Source organism: Lepisosteus oculatus, chromosome 4 (assembly GCF_040954835.1).
Source record: "Lepisosteus oculatus isolate fLepOcu1 chromosome 4, fLepOcu1.hap2, whole genome shotgun sequence".
Lineage (NCBI taxonomy): Eukaryota > Metazoa > Chordata > Actinopteri > Semionotiformes > Lepisosteidae > Lepisosteus > Lepisosteus oculatus.
In genome coordinates this window covers 65,455,531-65,478,700 of record NC_090699.1, presented here as the reverse complement: position 1 = coordinate 65,478,700, position 23,170 = coordinate 65,455,531, and the positions used below count along the sequence as shown (strand labels likewise).

The following is a 23,170-nucleotide window of genomic DNA, read 5'->3' as shown; positions in this document are numbered from 1 at the left end:
GGGGCTCTCTGATTGGACAGCCGAGAGACACGGGACCCACGTGTGGACGGAAGCCGGGAGGGGGAAAGCGTTTGTAGAGGACGGCGTTTGAATGTGCTCTCGTGTGTCCTGTAGCTTAGAGATGTGTGTCACAAGAGTGTAAAACAGACGTCGCTTTTAGGAAGAAAAGCTATTCCGTTTAAGTCCAAAGCCATCGCCGTTGCTGTCGTCACTGGATCCTAACCGAGCAGTTTCCCTTCTGAAGTATGTGTGAGAGAGGGACCGTCTCTCAGTTTCTCCACAGCTGCTAAAATAACTGCCAGATGGGCAGCTCTGGGTTTGCAATCAGGCGCAGTAGCCTGGGGGCTATTTAGGAAGACGTGTTGACTGAGAATGTATCACTATGATAAGTAGTGTATGATGATTTACCTCGCGTCAAGCATTTCACAGGTGTCTGACATAATTAAGATATAGTCTGGTGTGCGTAGAGAGATATTGGAAAAACTGAAGTGTTTAACTGCTAAATTCATTAATATCATGGTCGTGGTTGATCTGGCGATGAGTGATATGACTTGTATTTGTCTCGTTGTACACACACACGGGTGAAAAAGGAAACGGTCTCCTCCTGCAGCATTCTGGGAAATGTAGTGTAACAGCTGGAGCAGTCACTGATTTAAGCGATACTGACATTTACAGAATCCATTTACATTTGTTTAATGGATTATAATGATACTGCTTTTACTGTTACCTTTTTACTTATCGTCTAGTGTATTCCAGTTATTGCATTTATTAGGCTGACTAATCACTTCAAGCACCAGGAGCATGGATGCCTCTCGGGGCTCTGTCTGTGAAGAGCGTGCTTTAGGAAGAAGGGTTCCCAAAGAATTCGTGGCAGATGGTCTAGTCCATAGTGAATTGCTTCTTGCCTTTATTATGTATTTTCTCTAAAATACGCGAAATATAAATGAAAAAATCAGATCCGTGCATTTCTGCTGTCCAGTCGCAGAACCCTGCACCGGAGGAATCTCAACATTTCCCAGACGGCTGCCGATTCCCTGGGGCCGTATTCTGGACCTTTCGTTTATGACGTCATCACTCATGCATTACGTAACACCGGCTGTTCCTGTCGGCGACGCCCTCCAGCCGAAGATTCTCCTTCTCCCTCTCGGTCTCTCTTCCTCTGCAGCCGCTCGGAGGGAGGGCAGGCGCGCGGGGGATGAGGTCGACGGTGCTCCTCGCCCCGGTCACGGCGCTGGAGTTTCTGGGGGAGGAGTATCTCCTGTCAGGTGAGGCGGGAGAGCCAGCGAAGAGAGCAGGCTCCTCCAGAGGCAGGGCGCTGTGGCACATCAGTTCAGTTCAGTTCCAGGTGCTTTATTGGCACGGCCAGTGAGTACAATCGGTGCTGCCAAAGCAAAACAAATTAACATAAAAAATTAGACATTTACAATGAAGACACATCAGAAGACATTTACATACGACATAGAACATAATTGGGAGACAGGCTCACTGCTCCTCAGGCTGTGACAGGAGATCACATACTGGGCTGCCAGTTCAGCTGAGTTCCCTCCTCCCTCTCCCAGTAGGATTGGGAGCTGTTCTGATTCTGGCAGGTGTGGGGATTCTGGGATTAGATCTGTTGTTTTGGGGGGGAGAATGTTTCTCTAATCCCAGAGTATCTGTCACAGTGCAGTAGGAAGGGCGCCTCTGTCTCTGTTTCTCTCCGCCGGCAGTGGGAGCTGTTTGGTCTGCGCTGTGGTCACATCTCTCTCCCTCCCCTTTCAGAATCGGCCCCGCGTTCGCCGGTTTCTTAAAAAAGAGGAATGCAAATAGAAAAAATAGAAGCATAGCAATGGAAAAGGATGCGGACATGCCGAACTGAGACTTGTCCCCCTGTGCCCCGCCCGCTGTCTTTACAGGTGAGGGTCCGGTCCTCTCTGTCTACAGCCTGCGCACGTCCAGCACAGCCCCACGGCAGCCTGGCGCCACACTGAGCGTGCTCAGAAACCACCGCATCCATGGCATCCGACCAGCCCCCCGGCGACAGGAGAGCGGAGAGGGAGGGTCCCAACAGCAGCCACGCCCACACGAGGAGAGTGGGGGCGGAGCCGAGCCGAGACCGCAGCAACACGATGAAGGAGGGGGAGGGACCAAGGGGGTGGGCGTGAGGGGGGCCACGCGAGAGGAGACACCGCGGCAGCAGGTCGACCAAAGAGCCGTGGAGCTTCGGCCGCCGGGGGAGGGGCTAGGAAGGGGCGTGGCTCCGCAGGAGAGAGAGGGCGGAGCTCTTCTGGCGGTGTTTGGGGGCAAAGCCGTGTGTGTGGTGGAGCTGAGGGAGGAAGAGCGCGCCGGGGGAAGCCCCCGCCTGGCCGAGCTGTGTCCGCTGTGGGAGCTGCAGGACTGGGTGTGGGATGCCCACTGGCTGCAAGGGCGGCGCCACCTGGCCGTGGCCCTGGCCCACAATGCCGTAGTCCTGTGTGACCCCTGGGCCCGGGTCGCTCTGGCCCTGTCGCGCTGCGCGGAGGGCTGCCTGCTGTACTCCGCGCTGCTGCTGGGGCCCAGCTGGGCCGGTCTGGTTGTGGTGGGCGGTACGGTGTTCAGCCAGCTGGTCCTGTGGGGGCCGGCTCAGGGCGAGAGCGCGGGGGGGGGCGGGGGCGGGCCCGCAGTCCAGCGCCGCCTGGAGGGGCACGAGGGGGTCGTTTTCGGAATCGCCTACCTGCCGGAGTCCGGGTGGCTGGCCTCCGCCTCCGACGACCGCAGCGCGTGCCTGTGGCAGGTGGGGTCGCTGGGGGGGCCGGCGGGCTGTGGGTCCGAGAGCCCGGTGCGCCTCTGGGCTCTGTACGGGCACCAGGCCCGGGTGTTCGCGGTCCGGCTGCTCCGGGGCCGCCTGCTCAGCGCCGGGGAGGACTCCCTCTGCCTTCTTTGGGACGGGCACCGCGGCAGCGTGGCGCGCCGGTTCAAAGGTCACAGGGCGGGGGGGGTGCGGGCACTGGCGGTCAGCGAGGGTGGGGGAGGTGGGCACTGGGCTGCCACGGGGGGGGCAGACGGGGGGATTCGAGTGTGGCGGATCGGGGGAGAGGGAGGGACACGGGGGGGGGACGGCGAGGGGGAGGGCGGACCTGGGAGGGGCTGTGCTTCTGCCCCACGCCGCTCTCTGTGCGACCTGAGGTTCAGAGGCAGAGGGTCCCCCAAAGTGGTGCGCCTGGCGGGCTTCGGGGCGCAGGGGCACTTGCGTGTGGTGGTCCTGACAGACGAGGGGTGCGTGTACCTTCACAGCGGCGGGGAGGGCGGGGGCGAGGGCTGGCAGCCGCTGGGGGGGGAGGGGGACCCCGAGTTCAGGTCGTACAGCGTCCTGGAGCTCGCCGAGGCCGGCGGGGGCGCGGCGCTGTGCGCGGTGGGGAACCTCGCCGGCGGGGTCCGCGTCTTCGCGCTGGAGCAGCCGGGGGGCGCCCTGGAGTTGAGGGCGGGCCGGGGCAAAGTCCACAGCCTGCACTGGGCCAGCGAGAGAGGGAGGGGCGGGGAGGAAGAGCCCGGGCGCTGGCAGCTCTTCGCCTCGGGGCTGGAGGGGCAGGTGTACCGCTGGGAGGTGTGTGCGGCCGGCGGGCGGGGGGGGCAGCAGGCACTCGGGGTCCGGCCTCTCCGCCCGCTCCTGCTGCCGGCCTGCGCCAAGCGCTGGTTGACCGCTGTGGCCGCCCTGCCGGGCAGGGGGGCGCTGTGGGCCGCAGGGGACCGGAGGGGCTCTGTCCTGCTGTACAGGGGGGCGCGGGAGGGGCGAGGGGGGCCGGACGAGCCCCCGCTGGGCCCGGTGTCGGTTCTGTTCGGCCTGCACGGGAAGCAGGGCGTCACCTCCCTCCGGGCGCAGGGCGGGCTGCTGTACAGCACCGGGCGGGACGGCTGCGTCCGGGTGCTGGGGGTCCGGTCAGGGGACGAGGCGGAGGAGAGGCCCGACACCCTGGAGGTTCTGCGGGCCCAGCGGACCTGCCGGGGCATGGACTGGGTCGAGAGAGTCCTGTTCCCCGAGACGCAGGAGGAGGAGGAGGAGGAGGAGGAGGGGGGGGAGAGGAGCCCAGCGGAGGAGGAAGAAGGCGGGACAGAGCGCGCCGAGGGTGGGGGGGGAGTCAGTCCGGAGGAGAGAGGCCGGGGGGGGGACAGACTGCGGGGAGCCACGGAAAGTGGGGCGGCGGGGGGCGGAGGGCCCAGGGGGAGGTTTCTCGTGCTGGGGTTCCACTCGGTGGATTTCGTGGTGTGGGACCCCGTGCGCCACGAGCGCCTCCTCTCGGTGCCGTGCGGGGGTGGCCATCGGTCGTGGAGCTACTGCGCCCCCAGCAGGGCGAACGCGGGTCCCGGCTGGACGCCGAGCCTGGGGGACGGGTTCGCCTTCATCAAGCAAGGAGGGGTCTTCCTGTCCCGCGGCCGAGGGCCCCCCCTGTCGGGTTTTGGGGTGCCACTGGAGCTGAAAGAGGGGGTGCACGGACGAGGGGTGGCGTGCGTGTGTCGGGTCGGGGCAGTGAGGTCAGAGGCTGGGGCGTGGTGGGAGGTTCTGGTGACGGGGGGCGAGGACACCACCCTGACAGTGCTGGGTGTACAGCCTGACTGTGGATCTGTCAGAGTGCTGTCCATCATCGCTGACCACATCTCCAGCGTCAGAGCGCTGGCCACTGTACCCCAACCCGAGGGGGAGACGGGCGCACAGGGCGGGGGACGCGGGGACAGACAGACAGGTGCAGGGACAGACAGGCTCCCAGATGGACAGACAGACGTACAGGAGCCCTCCTGTCTGTCTGCATTGCTCTTCTCTGGCGGGGGGCGGGCCCAGCTGCAGAGCTACAGGCTCCTGATTGGCTGGAACAGGCAAGAAGGCACCCCTTCCTGTCAGGTGATCCAGGTGGCAGGACACCGATTGGCTGAACAGTGGGAGAAGAGGCGGAACCGACACAAGATGCTGAAAATGGATCCAGAGACCAGGTGAGTGTTTTTTTTTGGGGGGGTGAAAGGTCATATTCCACCATTCTGATATTCTAGTAGTTTTTTGGACTAGTGAAAAATACTCTATTTCACGTGTCACAAAACCAAATGGAAAGGTTTCAAGTGTTTAAAACAATTAAAAATACAAAATATTAAAATGTAAGTAGGTATAAAGAACATAATCAGTACAGCAGATTTTTTTTTTCTGTGACATCATCCCTAACAGCGTAACAAATTACAAAAGCAAACTTGAAATGTAATCATCCATACAAACGCTTCCTAAAAAATAAAAGTGAAGGGCAAGTGAATCATTAAAGCAAACGTCAAGAGGAGAGCTGCCGTCCTGACCTGTATGACCCCGCTTGTACCACAAGAGGGCAGAGCGTCGCCACGGTCACGCTCACTGCAGGGGCTGACGTGACGAGAGGGAGCTCTCTCCAAACACTTCCCCTCCTCCTGCAAAGCTGGCAGTACTCTGGGTCAGCTGAGGCCAGCTAGTTCGCCTGGTTTTTGTGTCGGCCTTGCATTGTGCCTGCGTCGGGGACGTCCTGTTTAAGAAGGAAAGAATCTGCACACAGTGCAAACCTGAACTTACTGTAACCATGGACAGTTTGACCCGTCCGAGGAGGAGACTCGGGAAACTTAAACAGAGCAGCAGGCCAGTATGTGATCTCCTGCCACTGTCTGAAAAAACAGAGTGACTGTGTCTACCAATAATATTTCATGTTCACAAGTCCACATATTACATGTCCAGTGACTTTTTTTTTTACTGTTTTTGCTATGGCAACGCAGTAAATCCTGGGTCACGCCGGTAAAGCGTTTTGAATTTGAAAGTCGAGATGTCTGTGGCGAGAGCTGGGCTCTGATTGGCTGCTCCTTTTCTGCGCAGGTACATGTCTCTGGCAGTGGTGCACGCTGGGACAGGCGGCGGGGGCAACGTCCTCCTGGCCGCGGCCTGCAGCGACGGAGCGGTGAGGTGAGCGGGCCGGGGGACCGGGGAATCACGGAATTCCGCGCAGGAAAAAGCTGGGAGGTGCTCCTCCTCCTCTGCGGTGCACTGATCTCGCTCTTCCTCTCTGCCGTGACGGTCTGGTCTGTGTGCTGGCTGCGTGTGACCGACGCCCTTCTCCTTCCCAGGTTGTTCTCTCTGCACGAGTCCCTCCGCAGGCTGGTCCTGCTGTGGGGCTCGCTCCACCACCAGCGCTGTGTGCTCAGTGTCGCCCCCTTCAGCCTGTGCAGTCCACGGGGCACCAGGTGAGGCGCGTCGAGGGCGTGTGGAGGGTGGGGTCATTGTCGAGACCTGCAGCGCTGCTTCTGTGCCGACCTTCCTCCCTCCTCCTCCTCTCCTTCCTCCCCTCTGTAGGAGTCAGTTCCTGTGCAGTGCAGCCACCGATGGTAGGATTGCCCTGTGGGACCTGACTGAGGTGGTGGAAGGGGCAGAGGGGCTCACCGCTGCCCCCCAGTGCTGGGGTAAATATCACCCGGGGATGTTGTGTAAAATACCACAAAAAAATGCTAAGAGTTTAGTGTACCTGGAATCTGTTTTGTAGAAATATTACAGATACAGAATAAGAGGTGATGGCATTGGTAAGGTAAATCAGGAATTCTTGTTAAAGGTTTTTGCAATATTCTAGTTTGTTTGGGGTTTTAAAAAAATGAAGCCGAAAAAGAATGCTTTGCATGTCATGCTGCATGAAGCCCTGCGCGTGTCACTCTTCTGTCGAGTCGGAAGGACAGTTCACAGCCCTGCGTGTGTGTGTCCCAGGTGACACTGCCTGTCTGTGTGCTGCAGGTGAGGGCAGCCCCTGCCTCTGTGTGCCTGCCCACCAGAGTGGGGTCAACTCCCTGGCGGTGTGGGGGTCAGCTTCCTCAGAGTGCCTCCTACTTGCCAGTGGCGGCGATGACGGCAGCCTGACTGTCAGCCGGATCGGCGTGCAGTACAACACCCGGGACACAGGGGGCGCCTCGGCCTCGCTCCGCCTGCTCGGCCAGACCTCAGCCCCCTGCGCCCACGCCGCCCCCCTCACTGCCCTGCAGTTCCTGACCTCTGACCTCCTGGCCACGGTGTCGGTGGACCAGCGCGTGGCGCTGTGGAGGTTGTGCGGCGAGGGGCGCCTGCGCTGGCAGGGGGCGCTGTTCTCTCACGTGGCCGACGCAGCGGGGCTGGTTGTGTGGCGGGAGCCTGGCTCAGAGGGTGGCCTGGCGATGGCCCTGTGCGGGCAGGGGCTGCAGCTGCTGCGCCTTCTGCCAGAGGAGCTAAAACCCCCAGCTGCGCAGGCAACTCCAGATGCAGTGGGGGAAACTGCGCCAGCTGCGCAGGAAAGTCCAGATGCAGCGGGGAAAGCTGCACCAGCTGCGCAGGAAAGTCCAGATGCAGCGGGGAAAGCTGCACCAGCTGCGCAGGAAAGTCCAGATGCAGTGGGGGAAACTGCGCCAGCTGCACAGGAAAGTCCAGATGCAGCAGGGAAAGCTGCACCAGCTGCGCAGGAAAGTCCAGATGCAGCGGGGAAAGCTGCACCAGCTGCGCAGGAAAGTCCAGATGCAGTGGGGGAAGCTGCACCAGCTGCGCAGGAAAGTCCAGATGATGCGGGGAAAGCTACACCATCTGCGCAGGCAACTCCAGATGCAGCAGGGAAAGCTGCACCAGCTGCGCAGGAAAGTCCAGATGCAGCAGGGAAAGCTGCACCAGCTGCGCAGGAAAGTCCAGATGATGCGGTGGGGAGCCAATGAGAGCATGAGCAGGGACCAGCTCAGACCTGCGGCCAGCTGGAGTCTGGGAGCTGTGCTGGCAGTGCTGGCAGTAAGAAGGCATTGCCCTTGTCGCAGTCACCAGCACAGGCTCTGACTGTTGGAGACCCGCGGGCGTCATGGTTGAAAGAGGTTGTTCTGGTCGGTGCACGCACTGCACACACGAAAGACAAACAACCTCGTACGACTGGCGAACGCAACACGACCGCGCTTCAGAAAACGCGTTAAAGCTCGTTTTTATGATATCGTTTTTGTAAAAATTAAAGTGTCAAATAAAAGAAGACGTTTTTTTAGAATTCCTGAAAATGTCCCGGACAGTCCTTCCCCAATCCCTTTGAAATCCCCAGGCCGGCGCAGTGCGTGATCATCCCGTCTGTGTGTGCGTGTCGGCTCCGCTGCTGCGGCGCCTCGGAGGGGACGGCTCCGGGTTTGTGATCAGAGAGCGACGAGAGACGGGCAGTTCAGCCTGGGATTCTGGAAGTTTTCCACCCTGGCTGCCCACCGGGTGTCCCTGCCGCGTCTGAGGGGACCCGTGGTTAAGATCAGCCCTGCCGCCGGAAAATATTCCCTCAGAACTGGGAGGCACTGAGTGGCGTCTCCTCCGTCATCAGTCAGGGTCCTGGCCCAGGCCCAGTCATCTCCCAGACAGGAGCCGGGCCTGAGCGGGTACGGAGGACCACAAGAGTAAAACCAGGACGTCCATCCATCCCTTTTCCTACCCCTTCTTCCCATCCAGGCTCCCAGCAGGCTCTGTCCTAGCAGGTAACCGGCACAAGGCTGGGTACATAGAGATACGCGCTCACATCAGGGCCAGTTTTCGCAGTTGCAGATTTACCTACTAATATGTCCTGGATAGGAAATCCACACGAACACAGGGAGAACATACAGACAGCAGCCCGGTTCTGGAACTGAGCCCAGAGCTGACCACTGCACCACCATGCAGCCATAAGAATGGTAAACACAGCCCCTCCTGCCTGTGACGTTGTAAAGCCATGCAGGACACTTGTCCAACGTTTCGACATTGACTGACACATGCCTTTAAGTCTGACATTACACACAAGTAAAATAAGTGATATATCAAGTGTTGAGTGATGGTGTCAGGCAAGGCTGTGCACAGTGAGCACCAAAGAGCTCAGCTTTCCAGAACCTGCACTCTGAAGAGCTTGGAGATCCCACGGGAAAGAGTCGGAGAGCCCGATGTCCCAGGAGCACCTATGAATGTTTGATGGCGTATTAAGTTTCCTATTGTCCTGGCTGTGGCACTGTGGCACTGTCTCAGTCGTGCTCCACTGTGCGTGGCAGGAGGGAGTGGGCTGAACCTCCGAGTGTGGGAGAGAGGGAGTGTGGGAGAGGGCAGGGACAGAGGGAGAGAGGGAGTGTGGGAGAGGGCAGGGACAGAGGGAGAGAGCAGGGACAGAGGGAGAGAGGGAGTGTGGGAGAGAGTAGGGACAGAGGGAGAGAGGGAGTGTGGGAGAGAGCAGGGACAGAGGGAGAGAGGGAGTGTGGGAGAGAGTAGGGACAGAGTGTGGGGCAGAAAGTAGGGAAAGAGGTAGAAATGGTGGGAAAGGACAGAGGGCGAGAGTAGGATCAGAGTGTGTGAGAGAGGGGACAGAGGGAGAGAGGGTATTGTTTCTGCGTTGTGTTTCTGTGTTTGTGCAGAGGTGGTTCAGCTTCCTGTGCCTGTAAGACTCTGCTGTGAGCTCTGAAAGAGCGAGAGGGAAAGAGCTAGCAGGGGGCTGAAAATAGACGAGAGGGGAGCACCCCAGCACCCCACCGTTCTGCCAAGATGGAGCATGCTAGGAGGAGAGGAGGCAGAGGGAGCCCTCTCAGAGCCCCCTCTTTTCATCAGAGAATTTGCTCACGAGAAGACACCCCCACCTACAGGCCTGACGCCCCAAAAGAGGTGAGAGAGGGTCCTACTTTGAAGCCCATTTCGCAACAGGTTAGCAAGTGAGTATCCCTGTGTGAAGCTAATGAAGCAGCTCGTTAGCGAATTGTGTAGATTTCAGCAGAAGCAACAAGACTCCTGTAACTCACACGGCCCGCTGAGCCCAGTTACATCTGCACCCCGTTCCAGCTCTTGTCCAAAACAAGTTTCATCAGGTGGCGGCGTTTTAAAGACACTGATCAGTACGTTTATTCACCCCGGAAATCAGGACATAGGGATGGGAGTCACAGGCTCTGTAATCCTGCCTCTGCCTTCTTGTGCCTCCTGCAGGGGGCGACGTTGCTGAAGTCCCAGGTCCGGCTGCCCCTGATACCGTCCGGAACCGGCAGGACAGGAGGTGAGACAGCCCGGGTCCTGGCTCCAGTCCTGACCCTGTGGACAGGTGTCCGACACTCCCTCTCCCCCTCCCTCCGGTTCCCAGTTCCCTCCCTCCGTCTCCAGGGCCTGCCTCCTCATCATCCTCTCCTCTGCCCGTTCTCCCCCCCCGCCTCTCTGACTCTCTCTCTTCCTCTCTGCAGGGAAGGAAGCGGGGAGGCGTGTCTCCTTGCCCGAGCCCAAGACGGCGCCCCGCCCTCCGCTCCCACAGCGCCACACGCTGGCCAGGAGGAGGAAGCACGCCCCCCCCACTCCTCCTCCTCCTGTGTCCTCAGACACCATGGCCCCCTGGGGTGCACTGTCCCTGTCTGACTCCTCCTTCGCTGCCATAGCAACCCCCCCCGCCCCTCCGCCCCTCCCACCCGCACCCCCCCCTCGGGTGGAGGGCAGAACAAGGGTCCGAGGGACAGTGCCGCCTCCGGGCCAGGACCCGGGGAAAGGCCCGTCTGCAGGGGGCAGAGCGCACAGGAAGACCCCCGTCCACAGGAAGACCCCCCGGGCAGCGCGTCTGCCCCCCCTGCGCGCCATCACCGCGCTCAGCTTCTCGCGCAGCTTCACCTTCTCCTTCTTCGAGCTGCCCGAGCACCAGAGTCTCCGCGGCCGGGCAGAGAGGCAGAGAGGGGTGTACCTGCTGCTGAGGCAGATCCACCACTGCCACGACACTGGACTGAGACACACTGATCCACCACTGCCACGACACTGGACTGAGACACACTGATCCACCACTGCCACGACACTGGACTGAGACACACTGGTCCGCCACTGCCACGACACTGGACTGAGACACACTGATCCACCACTGCCACGACACAGGACTGAGACACACTGATCCGCCACTGACACGACACCGGACTGAGACACACTGATCCACCACTGCCACGACACCGGACTGAGACACACTGATCCACTACTGCCACGACACTGGACTGAGACACACTGATCCACCACTGCCACAACACTGGACTGAGACACCCTGATCCACCACTGCCACGACACTGGACTGAGACACACTGATCCACCACTGCCACGACACTGGACTGAGACACACTGATCCACCACTGCCACGACACTGGACTGAGACACACTGATCCACCACTGCCACGACACTGGACTGAGACACACAGATCCACCACTGCCACGACACTGGACTGAGACACACTGATCCACCACTGCCACGACACTGGACTGAGACACACTGATCCACCACTGCCACGACACTGGACTGAGACACACTGATCCACCACTGCCACGACACTGGACTGAGACACACTGATCCACCACTGCCACGACACTGGACTGAGACACACTGATCCACCACTGCCACGACACTGGACTGAGACACACTGATCCACCACTGCCACGACACTGGACTGAGACACACTGGTCCGCCACTGCCACGACACTGGACTGAGACACACTGATCCACCACTGCCACGACACTGGACTGAGACACACTGGTCCGCCACTGCCACGACACTGGACTGAGACACACTGGTCCGCCACTGCCACGACACTGGACTGAGACACACTGGTCCGCCACTGCCACGACACTGGACTGAGACACACTGATCCGCCACTGACACGACACTGGACTGAGACACACTGATCCGCCACTGCCACGACACTGGACTGAGACACACTGATCCGCCACTGACACGACACTGGACTGAGACACACTGATCCGCCACTGCCACGACACTGGACTGAGACACACTGATCCGCCACTGCCACGACACTGGACTGAGACACACTGATCCGCCACTGCCACGACACTGGACTGAGACACGCTGATCCACCACTGACACGACACTGGACTGAGACACACTGATCCACCACTGACACGACACTGGACTGAGACACACTGATCCACCACTGACACGACCCTGGACTGAGACGCACTGATCCACCACTGACACGACACTGGACTGAGACACACTGATCCACCACTGCCACGACACTGGACTGAGACACACAGATCCACCACTGACACGACACTGGACTGAGACACACTGATCCACCACTGCCACGACACTGGACTGAGACACACTGATCCACCACTGCCACGACACTGGACTGAGACACGCAGATCCACCACTGCCACGACACTGGACTGAGACACACTGGTCCGCCACTGACACGACACTGGACAGAGACACACTGATCCGCCACTGACACGACACTGGTCTGAGACACACTGATCCACCACTGCCACGACACTGGACTGAGACACACTGATCCACCACTGCAACGACACTGGACTGAGACACACTGATCCACCACTGACACGACACTGGACTGAGACACACAGATCCACCACTGCCATGACACTGGACTGAGACACACTGATCCACCACTGACACGACACTGGACTGGGACACACTGATCCACCACTGCCACGACCCTGGACTGATACAAGACTGACACTGACACTGGACCGATACACAGTGATACACACTGATCCACTACTGACACCGACACTGGACTGAGACACACTGATACAGCACTGACACGACACTGGACTGAGACACACTGGTCCACCACTGACACGACACTGGACTGAGACACACTGATCCACCACTGCCACGACACTGGACTGATACAAGACTGACACTGACACTGGACCGATACACAATGATACACACTGATCCACTACTGACACCGACACTGGACTGCGACACACTGATACAGCACTGACTCCGACACTGAACTCATTCACACTGATAAAGGATTGACACTGACAATGGACTGAGACACACTCATACAGTACTGACACTGACACTGGACTGATACAGTACTGACAGTACTCCCACATTGACTCACACTGACACATTAATACAGTACTGATAAAGACTGATACTGTACAGACACAGTACCAACTCAGTAATACAGTACTGTTACTGTACTGATACACACAGATACAGTACTGACATACTGACACAACACACTAAAGATCAGTTGGTTCAGTATTTTTCCACTGTGTGCATGGGTCTGTGTGGTTTTTACCCTGGTTTACAGCAGGTATATTTAGTATATTTAGTATATTTAGATTGACTCCTGCAGCTTCCGGTTCGGTCATTATTCGCTAATTATGACTTTTTCCCCTCTATTTTTGTTTGTTGTTGAAGGAGAAATAAAACTGACTGACCTGTATCTCACGTACCCTGTGCTGCACTCCCATTGGCTAACAGCCAAGTTGACGGCCTCGGTGCACCCAATGGGGAGTGGGCGTTAAGTGTGTTGTCATGGAGACACCGCTATTGGGCGGAGTCCCCGTGGCCTGAGAGAGGGTGTGTGTGTGTGTGTAGGGGCTCAGAATGAGGTCATTGGCCAAACCAGGACTCAGTTCACCCACTAAAGAGTGAGGTATATAAGGCAAAAGGGAAGGAGAGATGGATGGCAGACTGAAGAGAGACATTGTGAATATCGGGAGTGCTCTGGAGAGACAAGCGAACACAGCACTCCATGAGACAGCCGTTCTGCTCATGAAACGCCTGGACAGGTGTGGCCCATCTGTCCGAGACCTCTGGTACTGACCCCAGCATGGAGTCCATATCCCACCAAGCCAGCTGCTCTGGGCGGCAGGAGGACCTGCCCGTCCAGGATGAAGCCCAGCTGGATGTCCTCGGGCGCTGGGCTGGGAACAGGCCCCTGTCAGTTTGGGGCAGAGCCAGGGCAGCCTGCCGGTGAGTGACATCACTTCCTGCCTCATTGCAGCATGTAGCAAGACAGATGGACTGACATCTGTTAGTTGGTGTGCCTGCAGTGTTGAGTGAGCAAGTTTCCCAGTCTCTCTGAGCTCTGTGCTCTGCAGTGCTGTGTCTCACTGTGTGTCTCTCTGAGCTCTGTGCTCTGCAGTGCTGTGTCTCTCTGGTCTCTTCAGTGCTGTGTCTCTGGTGTCTGAGCTCTGTGCTGTGCAGTGCTGTGTCTCACTGTGTCTCTGGTCTCTGTGCTCTGCAGTGCTGTGTCTCACTGTGTCTCTCTCTCCAGCTGCTCAGGCCCCAGGCTGAAGCGTGTGGTGCTCAGGTGTGTCCCTGTCCTCTCCTGGCTGCCCCGTTACTCCTTCAGGGACTATGCCCTGGGGGACCTCGTCTCCGGGATCAGTGTGGGCATCATTAATGTCCCCCAGGGTGAGAGGAAGTAGCCATTTCTAGTCTCCAGCCTGATATGTCCCCACCTTTTACTCAGACACTGCATTGCAAGTTGAGTTAATTCCCCGCAGTCTCATTTCTGTGTATATCAAATCTCATCACTCAGTTGTTCGAATAAGCCAGCAAGTCTGGTAAGGCCTCCATGTACTCTGTAAATACCTGTATATATTAACCTGAGTACTTCATCTACATTATAGCTTTGCAAGTCTGCTGAATGATAATCAGGGAGTGCATTTAGTAAAACCCATAATGGATCAGAACACTGTCGAAAGGGAGCCTGACTTCCCAGTTATCTTTCCCTGTGTGGCTCCAGGCATGGCGAATGCTCTCCTGGCCTCAGTCCCCCCTGTGTTCGGGCTGTACTCCTCTTTCTACCCTGTGCTGGTGTACTGCTTCTTCGGGACGTCCCGGCACGTCTCAGTGGGTGAGTGTATTGAGTTTCTGCCTTTTGTGTTCCAATGTCTGCTGCACTGCCGAGTGTCCCTTCCACTGTGCTAAGTGTGTGTTGAGCTGCAGCGCTCGGTGCTCGTCTCACCACAGGCACCTTTGCCATCCTGGCCATCATGGTTGGCACGGTGACCGGGGATGTGATGCTGGATGCAGTGTTGCCTGGCAACATGACTAATGCAGCGATGCAGTGGCCCAGTCAACAGATGGGCAGAGTGAGTGTGGCAGCTTCAGTGACCTTCCTGTCCGGGCTGATCCAGGTACATACAAATTTGTACTGTACACACAGTGACATACTGTATACACCTGTACTGTGCACACATCTGTACATACATAACTTTACTATTCTGTATAGTACACAAGTGTATGATATACACATACTGTTACTGCATGCACACCTGTACTGTGGAGTATGAACATCTGTTTTGTAATGTACACACATGTACTATACAGTGACTGTACTATACACATACCTGTAGTATATACATATCTGTGCTGAACTTTGCACACCTGTTCTATATGCTCACCTGTGAGAAACCACACACAGGTTAATTATCAAGTCAAGAGACGTGGTACTGAACTGCACATTCTATACTACTCTCATCAACACTCCCCCCTGTGCTTCTCTCTCTACTCTCGTACCCTCCTCTGTCTCAGGTGGCTCTGGGGGCCCTTCGTGGGGGCGTGGTGTCACGTTGGCTGTCAGAGCCCCTGGTTCGAGGGTACACCACTGCAGCCGCCATCTACGTCACAATCTACCAGCTGCGCTTTCTGACAGGCATCACAGCGGACAGGCACAGCGGGGTCTTCGCAGCCATGAAGGTGTGTGGAGCCAGAAGGCGGAAGAGGAGCAGGGGATCGGGAATAATTGCTTACCTAATTAAGTTTTAGATCAGTGCAGATTTTTGAACACAGAGTATTGTGGTGGGGTCTGTCTGTTTATCCAGCATGTATTTTTTCTGTGGTTCTAGGGTCCTGACTGTCTCTGTGTATATCTGACTGTGAGGCCTGTCTGTCTGTTTCTGATTGTGTCAGTCTGATTGTCAGGATTGTCTGTCTGTCTCTGTGTGTATCTGTCTGTGTGTGTCTGTGTCAGGCCTGTCTGTCTGTCTGTCTGTCTGTCTGTCTCTGTGTGTGTCTATTTCAGGCCTGTCTGTCTATCTCCCTCTCACAGACGTTTTTTGACATCTTGTCCCATCTGCCTGAGGCGTCTGTGGGTACGCTTGTGGTCTCGGCGGTCTCCATGACGATGCTGACCGGGGGGAAGCTGTTGAACCGCTGCCTGTGCACGAGGCTGCCGGTGCCCGTCCCCTGGGAGCTCCTCATGGTGAGGCGGTGGCACAGTGCAGGGGGCAGGGGGTGAGGGCACGGTACAGGAACACTGCGCCAGGGCCTCCATTAAAACACTGCCCAGCACGAGGGCGGGAGAAGGGAAAGACATGGCACATTCACAGGGAGGTGCAGTACAGGAGAAGCACGATGCATACTGGAGAGAGGCACTGCCCAGTGCAGACAGCTGAGAGATGGAGCCCAGTGCAGACATGAGCAGCTGAGAGCTGAGAGATGGAGCCCAGTGCAGACAGCTGAGAGCTGAGAGATGGAGCCCAGTGCAGACAGCTGAGAGCTGAGAGATGGAGCCCAGTGCAGACAGCTGAGAGCTGAGAGATGGAGCCCAGTGGAGACATGAGCAGCTGAGAGCTGAGAGATGGAGCCGAGTGCAGACAGGAACAGCTGAGAGCTGAGAGATGGAGCCCAGTGCAGACATAAGCAGCTGAGAGCTGAGAGATGGAGCCCAGTCCAGACAGGAAAAGCACAGCATGGAAAGGTAGCGTCTCTCTGTGTCTGCAGATAGTCCTGGTGACAGCAGTGTCAGTGCACATGGACCTGAGCGCCCAGTACAACGTGGAGATCGTGGGCGACATTCCGAGCGGGTGAGTCCGGCGGTCAGCTGGGTGTGGTCCGGAACCTTTGCCTCCTGCCCAATTCCTGGAGGTGACGTGGTGCCTCGTCTCCCTGTCCGCAGCCTCTCGGCGCCCTGCCTCCCTCCTCTGTCCCTCGCTCTGCGCCTCCTGGTCCCAGCGTTCGCCATGGCGGTCGTGGGGTTCGGCTTCACTGCCTCCTTCGCCAAGATGTTCGCCCTGAAGCACGACTACAGCGTGGACAGCAACCAGGTGCGCCCCCCCCGCCTGCAGGGGACCGGTGCGCTCGGCAGCGCCCCCAGCCACACGTACACGCACACACAGCACGGGGCCGGCCGCCTCCCTCCCCGCCAGGCTGAGCCCCGTGGTGTCTCCCCACTGCAGGAGCTGCTGGCGCTGGGCCTCAGTAACGCGGTCGGAGGGCTGTTCCAGTGTTTCGCCGTCAGCTGCTCCATGTCCAGGAGTCTGGTCCAGGAGAGCACTGGGGGCAAGACGCAGGTACAGCCCTGTCCCCCAGCTCTCCTTCTCCCTCTTTATCTCCTTCTCTCTCTCCCTCCCCCCCTCTGTCCTCACCCCCTCTCTCTCTCTGTCTGTACCCCATCTCTCCTCCCTCTTTATCTCCTTCTCTCTCTCCCTCCCCCCCTCTGTCCTCACCCCCTCTCTCTCTCTGTCTGTACCCCATCTCTCTCTCCTCCCTCTTTATCTCCTTCTCTCTCTCCCTCCCCCCCTCTGTCCTCACCCCCTCTCTCTCTCTGTCTGTACCCCATCTCTCCTTCTCCCTCTTTATCTCCTTCTCATTCTCCCTCCCCCCCTCTGTCCTCACCCCCTCTCTCTCTCTCTCTCTCTGTACCCCAGCTCTCCTCCCTCTTTATCTCCTTCTCTCTCTCCCTCCCTCCCTCTGTCCTCACCCCCTCTCTCTCTGTGCAGGTGGCTGGTGCAGTCTCAGCCCTGGTCATTCTGGTCATCCTGCTGAAGGTGGGGGAGCTCTTCCAGCAGCTGCCCAAGGTATGGACTGTCTCACAGGATTGGTTCATGGGACTCCTTCCTTAGGACACTTAGGACAGTCTCTTAAGACTTTCTGGCAGCACTGTTCCTTAGGACTGTCTGATGGGACTGACTCACGGGATCGTCTGGTAGGATTGCTTCTGTAGCATTGTCTTTTGGGAGCACGGGGCTTTACTCTATACTGTGATTATGGAACCGTCTCACGGTTTTATCAAACTGTTTTAAATGAGTTTTCTCATAGGCATTTCTTAGAACAGTATCAATGGGCTGTCCTGCTCAAATGATTTGATGCTGCCAGCGTGCTGCCTTGTGATGATGGGTCATGGTGTCCACTGGAGACACAGGGACTGTCTGTGTGCCGTATCTTCCAAGAGTCACAGGAGCTGTGTGGGATGTCTGACAGTGTGGGCCTGTGTTGCAGGCAGTGCTGGCCTCTGTGATCGTGGTCAACTTGTGGGGGATGTTCAGACAGGTCAGTGACCTGGTCTCCCTCTGGAAGACTGACCGCATGGACCTAGTAAGTGTCACCTTCACTGGACAACCCCCAAAGCTTGCCCTGGCCCCTGACCCCTGACCCCTGACCTTTCCCCTCTGCCCCCGCAGCTGGTGTGGGTCGTGACCCTGATCTGCACGCTGCTGCTGAACCTGGACCTGGGACTGGCCGCCTCCATCGCCTTCGCCCTGCTGACCGTCATCTTCAGGACACAGCGGTCAGTCGCGCTCCCCTGTCTCTGCCTCTGTCTGTTCCGTTATTCGTGCAAACACACAAGCACACAAACACACAAGCGCACCGCAATCTTCTTCTGCAAGCTGAGCCATGTGGCTTGAAGCAGGCAGCTGTCCTGCCGTCGGGCCTGACTGACGAACGTCATGGGTCAGATGGTCACTCTTCTCAGCGGCTGTACACGTACGGCTGACCTTGTGTCAGCTTGAGTTATCCAGTTACTGAAGATCCTGATCAGCGTGAATGAATGATTTTCCAAACAACACACTTGGTTTCTCCTCACACTGACGTGAGCTCGAGAGCAGTCGAAACTGTCAGAATTGAAGTAGGGATTAGTAGAGAAGTAGAGTAAACTGTTTATACGTGAAGTATTTTGTGAATCCCCATTGTGTTTGAATTGTTTCACGGGTGTGTACAGCAGATCTGAAAAGGTTTGTGTCTTTTTCTCTGTCTTTGTCTGCACGTGCAGATCCCACTATTCCTTCCTTGGACAGATTCCTGGGACAGACTGCTACCGGGACGTCCACTGCTATGCTGAGGTAACACCACCAGTGTGCGCGGGCTTTAAATAGAAACTGACTTTCGTGCTTCTTCCATTCTGACTTAACTGATCCGGAATGTAATTTTCCCAGGCAAAGGAGATTCCCGGGATCACCATCTTCCGTTCCTCATCTCCGCTGTATTTCGCCAATGCAGAGCTGTACTACAGCACCCTGACAGCACAGGTATAGTTTAGACCTTGCCTTATAGCACAGCTACAGCAAAGATCTTCCCTGACAGCTCAGCTACAGTATAGACCTTCAGTCACAGCTCAGCTACAGTATAGACCTTCTCTGACAGCTCAGTTACAGTATAGACCTTCAGTCTCAGCTCAGCTACAGTATAGACCTTCAGTCACAGCTCAGCTGCAGCATAGACCTTCAGTCACAGCTCAGCTACAGCATAGACCTTCAGTCACAGCTCAGCTACAGCATAGACCTTCAGTCACAGCTCAGCAACAGTATAGACCTTCAGTCACAGCTCAGCTACAGTATAGACCTTCCCTGACAGCATTGGTACACACCCTCTCTAATAGAACAGGCACAAAATACACCTGCCCTGGCAGCACAGCTACAGAAAACACACAGAACACTCCTGCACTAATTGAACATGCAGAGAATACACTTGCCCTAACAGCAGCAGTACTGCACTGCACTGACAGGTATTACCTGTATTATGCTGAGAGAGCAAGCAGGGACAGAGCACTCCTGCACTGAGAGTGTGGGTGCACTGTACACCTGTAATTAACTGAGATCAAGTAAAGATTCTTTGCTGTCCTGACAGAATAGGTACAGAATGTAGCTGTACTCTAGTGAGAGATCTGGTGTTATATACTCCCGAACTGAGTACACCTTTCTCTGGGTCCACGTTCCAGGCTAAACTGGGGGTATTCGGGAAACATGGATGTGCAGCACCTGGGGGAGACGGCCTGGGTTCAACAGGCCGGGCCCTGCAGGGGGCAGCGTTGAGCACTCACTGCCTCATCCTGGACCTCAGCCCCGTGAGCATCGTGGACAGTGCCACTGTGAAAACCCTGCGCAGGGTGAGAGACGTGCAGCCACACAGGCACACGCTGCACAGCTGAACAGTATTACACACACACATGCGTGCATTGTATAGTGCTGAGGCGATGTGCGATGGTTTATATTACATTATTGTCTAAACACCTGTGATGATGACAGCTTCTTTTATGTCCTTGCAGATCGTGCAGGATCTGGGAGAACGGGGTGTCTATGTGTGTCTGGCTGCCTGTCTGCGTTAGTAACAATTGTCTCTTTCCTGATGCTAACGGACCCAAACTCTCGGCCAGCAGTGTGTCAGTGGCCAGAGTCTGAACTCCAGAGCGAGGGTCATGGGTTCGAATCGCAGGTGGAAACACGGCTGCTGAACATTTTGAGCGAGGCACTTCCTCCAGATTTCTCCTTAGGAACCAGTGCCAACATTGGCCTAAAAATAAGTGATAAGTCACTTTAGACACATTGCCAATTAATTAAGAACTAAAATAAGCTTTTTTGAAAGTTCTGAAATAGGCTGGTGAGATTTTTCCCTCACTCTTCCTTCCTGTCTCTCTAGCCCTGCTTGTCGCTCAACTCCAGTCTCACGGATTCCTGCAGGAAGTCCTTCCCAAGTCCCGCCTCTTCCCCTCGGTGCACCACGCAGTGCGACACTGCCTGAGCTCGCACGCTGCACCGGTGAGTCAGTCTGTCCCTCAGTCTGTTGGCTAGCCTGTATGTCCTTCTGTTGGTGTTTTGTTATTTGTTTTGTCTTCTGTCTGTCTCCGCAGGATGCAGCCAGTGACCCGCGTGAAACAACTGACCGACCCTCTACACTTCAGGCCGCTGACCTCTGACGTCTGACCTCTGGCTCTGGCCACTGACCTCTGACCCCCACCAGTCAGGATAGTTCAAACTCTTCCTCCTCCTTTTTTTATGTATTAAGTTTTTAAAATGGAAAACAGACAGAAGAATAGGTACAAACAAAAACCTTACAAAAACTGGATGATCACAAGAAAGGATAAGGGGGACGATCGTGCAACTATTGACGATACGAGGAAGCTTCTGACCAGCGCGTGACTGGACAGCTTCTTGGCAGATTTCTTTCCACAATTCAGATAACGTTTTCGATGGCGTGTGTATGTGTGTACAGTGTGGCTCTTCGGATGAATATGTCTGTATATTGTACGTGTGTGATTTGCCTTTTAGAGAAACATAAGAAAAGCTACAAACAAGAGCAGACCTCTTCACTCATCTGGGCTGTTTAGTCGCTAGTAGCCCATTTATTTGAGCTGTTTCCTGAGGGAAGGTCATGGGTGGAAACTAAAAACCTGCATACAAGAGGTCCTTGTTTACACAAAGGGCTGTGGAGGCCAGAAACCAACTACCCAGCCATGTTGTTAAAGCCTAAAACCAAGGAGAAACAGCTGGATGAGACTCTTGGAGTGATTGTTGTCAAGTACAGTGCCGACGGTTGTGCTTCGTGCAGCTCATCTGTTTGGAATATGAGCTGCAGGAAGAAACCAGTGCGGGAGAGCTTTTTGAAGTGGGAAGGCCGTTGCACTGGGGCAGTGCCACTCTCCCGACCTCAGAAGCCTGGGTCCAGCGGTACGAGACGTCATCACCACTGGAGACTTCCTTGGTTGCAGTGGACGGCCACGATGCCTGTCTGTGCCTCGTCATGCCCTTGGCTTTCCAACAGAGCATTGCAACAGTATAGTGTCCCATCACTATACTGGGGCATTAGGATCCACACAGACTGCAGGGTGAGCGCCCCCTGCTGGCCCCACTAAAACCTCTTCCAGCAGCAACCTTAGCTTTCCCAGGAGACTCCCATCCAGGTACTGGCCAGGCTCACACCTGCTGAGCTGCAGTGGGCTGCCAGCTGGGAGCTACAGGGTGATATGGCTGCTGGCGGTTCTGGGATTAGTAAGCTGCTAGCTACTGAACGAGCTGGATGGGTGGAGTGGCTCGTCTCGTCTGTGACCTGTCTTCTGAAGAGCCTCTTGGCTTTTTGCTTTTAACTCCACCTGTCTGCAGGCCCGCAAGACAGGGGTTTCAAACTCAAGAGTCCCCTGCAGAGCCGCAGACAGAAAGCCACGTGCAGAGATGGAAAATGAGGGTTTCACATGGCAGTAGTGCAGTTTCCAGACCTGTTGTGCAACATAGTGCTTTCATCACCGCGGTACACAGTGTGCTACCAGGATTCTTCATTGGGAATGTTCATAAGGGCTGGGGAGGCAGGTGAACGTCGTTATAAACAACTCTACCATGATAACAACCTCTGCTCCAGAGTCCGCTCTCCGTTACTGGACCGCATCAGTTATCAATCAACTGGACTGTTTCCGCAGTGCGGCCGCTGGGAGTTCACTGCGAGTTGATGATTTAAAGGACAGGGCCGACCAGCTCTGACTAATAGAGTGCACTTCGGCCGCGCGGTGATCCACTCCTCAGGCCAGGGTAGGAGTGGAGTAATATTGCGCAGTGCTTACACAACTCCAGTTGTGTGTGTTCAACTACGAAGTTTTTAAATCGTGTCCTTTTTTTCTCCCTCCCTTAGACACAGGGCAACACGAGATGTCTGTTCTAGTTTCCTTCTCCGCCACTCTGTCGTCTGCGTGTTTAACCCTGCCCTGCTCCTCGCTGCTCACCAAGCTAATCGGAAGCGTTAATAAATATGCTGTTAGCCTTTGACGAAGGGCTGAGCTTCTGGTATGAGTCTATGTGCTCCGCGGGGTCTGGGAGAGCGTTCTTGGTTGAAGAGAAGGAGTCTTGAGCTGACGGGGTACCCCATCGAGAGGGGAGGTGCTGTTGGTGCCGCTCCTCCGGTTGCTCACTTTAAACAAGGGGGGAAAGAGCACAGAGGTCAGAGTTCAAAGGTTCAGCAAAATCTCAGCAGTGTGTGGAGCGAGAGAGGGTGGGGCGTCCGCTAAACGTGCGGCCCCTGTGTTTTTCTTTTGGTCAAACTGTAATCCAGGCTACTAGAGAACCGTAACTAATAAAAACATGACGTGGGAGAGGGGTTACCCAGGCTTATTGAGTGCCAGAGTACACAGGGGGAGGGGTCTCTGCACATCCTGTACGTGTCTGAGCGGAGAAAGTGTCACAGTTCTACCGCCTGCAGTGGGGGGGTCTGGTTCATTACTCTTTCATCAGGGGAGGAGACCCTGGCCGTGGTGAGAGAGAGCTATCCACTGTCAGACTGTGAGACATCTGTCACGCTGGGGGCTGACTGTGAGCCGTGCAGAGCACACAAGGTGGCGTGGACCCTTTCTGGATCTTCTTCATGAGCACTGGGCAAGTCAGTGAGCTACAGGACAGCAGGTCTGAGAGGTACTGTACAAGACAGCAGGTCAGTGAGATAAAGGACAGCAGGTCAGAGA

The 23,170-nt window shown here is 56.3% G+C and overlaps 3 protein-coding genes across 5 annotated transcripts; all 3 read left to right on the top strand.

The window, feature by feature from the left end:
• Nucleotides 1–7,985, top strand: wdr6 (WD repeat domain 6). Of its 2 annotated transcripts, none has more exons than XM_069189574.1 (7): nt 1–243; nt 1,166–1,265; nt 1,896–4,941; nt 5,831–5,917; nt 6,079–6,195; nt 6,305–6,411; nt 6,734–7,985. In XM_069189574.1, exons 2-7 carry the CDS (start codon nt 1,196–1,198, stop codon nt 7,669–7,671), a joined length of 4,365 nt encoding a protein of 1,454 aa, XP_069045675.1. In that variant the 5' UTR covers nt 1–243; nt 1,166–1,195; the 3' UTR covers nt 7,672–7,985. The 2 variants fall into 2 exon arrangements, with proteins under 2 accessions (XP_069045675.1, XP_069045676.1); XM_069189575.1 differs by having other exon boundaries at nt 980–1,265.
• Nucleotides 7,986–9,085: 1,100 nt separating this feature from the next.
• Nucleotides 9,086–10,730, top strand: LOC107077475 (uncharacterized). The gene is made up of 3 exons (XM_015348342.2): nt 9,086–9,592; nt 9,908–9,974; nt 10,156–10,730. Exons 1-3 carry the CDS (start codon nt 9,476–9,478, stop codon nt 10,728–10,730), a joined length of 759 nt encoding a protein of 252 aa, XP_015203828.2. The 5' UTR covers nt 9,086–9,475.
• A 1,065-nt stretch (nt 10,731–11,795) lies between these two features.
• On the top strand, nt 11,796–23,090 carry LOC102683110 (solute carrier family 26 member 6-like). Of its 2 annotated transcripts, XM_069189572.1 has the most exons (18): nt 11,796–13,695; nt 14,000–14,139; nt 14,474–14,584; nt 14,701–14,867; nt 15,265–15,429; nt 15,782–15,934; nt 16,456–16,538; nt 16,631–16,778; nt 16,911–17,024; nt 17,454–17,531; nt 17,953–18,048; nt 18,135–18,241; nt 18,725–18,794; nt 18,888–18,980; nt 19,670–19,837; nt 19,997–20,051; nt 20,368–20,486; nt 20,579–23,090. In XM_069189572.1, exons 1-18 carry the CDS (start codon nt 13,553–13,555, stop codon nt 20,642–20,644), a joined length of 2,076 nt encoding a protein of 691 aa, XP_069045673.1. In that variant the 5' UTR covers nt 11,796–13,552; the 3' UTR covers nt 20,645–23,090. The 2 variants fall into 2 exon arrangements, with proteins under 2 accessions (XP_069045673.1, XP_069045674.1); XM_069189573.1 differs by lacking the exon at nt 19,997–20,051.
• The last annotated feature ends 80 nt before the right edge of the window (nt 23,091–23,170 follow it).

Excerpts from the sequence above, each read along its gene's own strand:
- wdr6 (XM_069189574.1), top strand. The coding sequence starts at position 1,196 with ATGAGGTCGACGGTGCTCCTCGCCCCGGTCACGGCGCTGGAGTTTCTG. Across the intron at positions 1,266-1,895 it reads GGAGGAGTATCTCCTGTCAG|GTGAGGGTCCGGTCCTCTCT; the intron begins GTGAGGCGGGAG and ends CTGTCTTTACAG. Across the intron at positions 4,942-5,830 it reads AAAATGGATCCAGAGACCAG|GTACATGTCTCTGGCAGTGG; the intron begins GTGAGTGTTTTT and ends TTTTCTGCGCAG.
- LOC107077475 (XM_015348342.2), top strand. The coding sequence starts at position 9,476 with ATGGAGCATGCTAGGAGGAGAGGAGGCAGAGGGAGCCCTCTCAGAGCC. Across the intron at positions 9,593-9,907 it reads GGCCTGACGCCCCAAAAGAG|GGGGCGACGTTGCTGAAGTC; the intron begins GTGAGAGAGGGT and ends TGCCTCCTGCAG. Across the intron at positions 9,975-10,155 it reads CGGAACCGGCAGGACAGGAG|GGAAGGAAGCGGGGAGGCGT; the intron begins GTGAGACAGCCC and ends TCCTCTCTGCAG.
- LOC102683110 (XM_069189572.1), top strand. The coding sequence starts at position 13,553 with ATGGAGTCCATATCCCACCAAGCCAGCTGCTCTGGGCGGCAGGAGGAC. Across the intron at positions 18,981-19,669 it reads ACAGCACCCTGACAGCACAG|GCTAAACTGGGGGTATTCGG; the intron begins GTATAGTTTAGA and ends TCCACGTTCCAG. Across the intron at positions 20,487-20,578 it reads TGAGCTCGCACGCTGCACCG|GATGCAGCCAGTGACCCGCG; the intron begins GTGAGTCAGTCT and ends CTGTCTCCGCAG.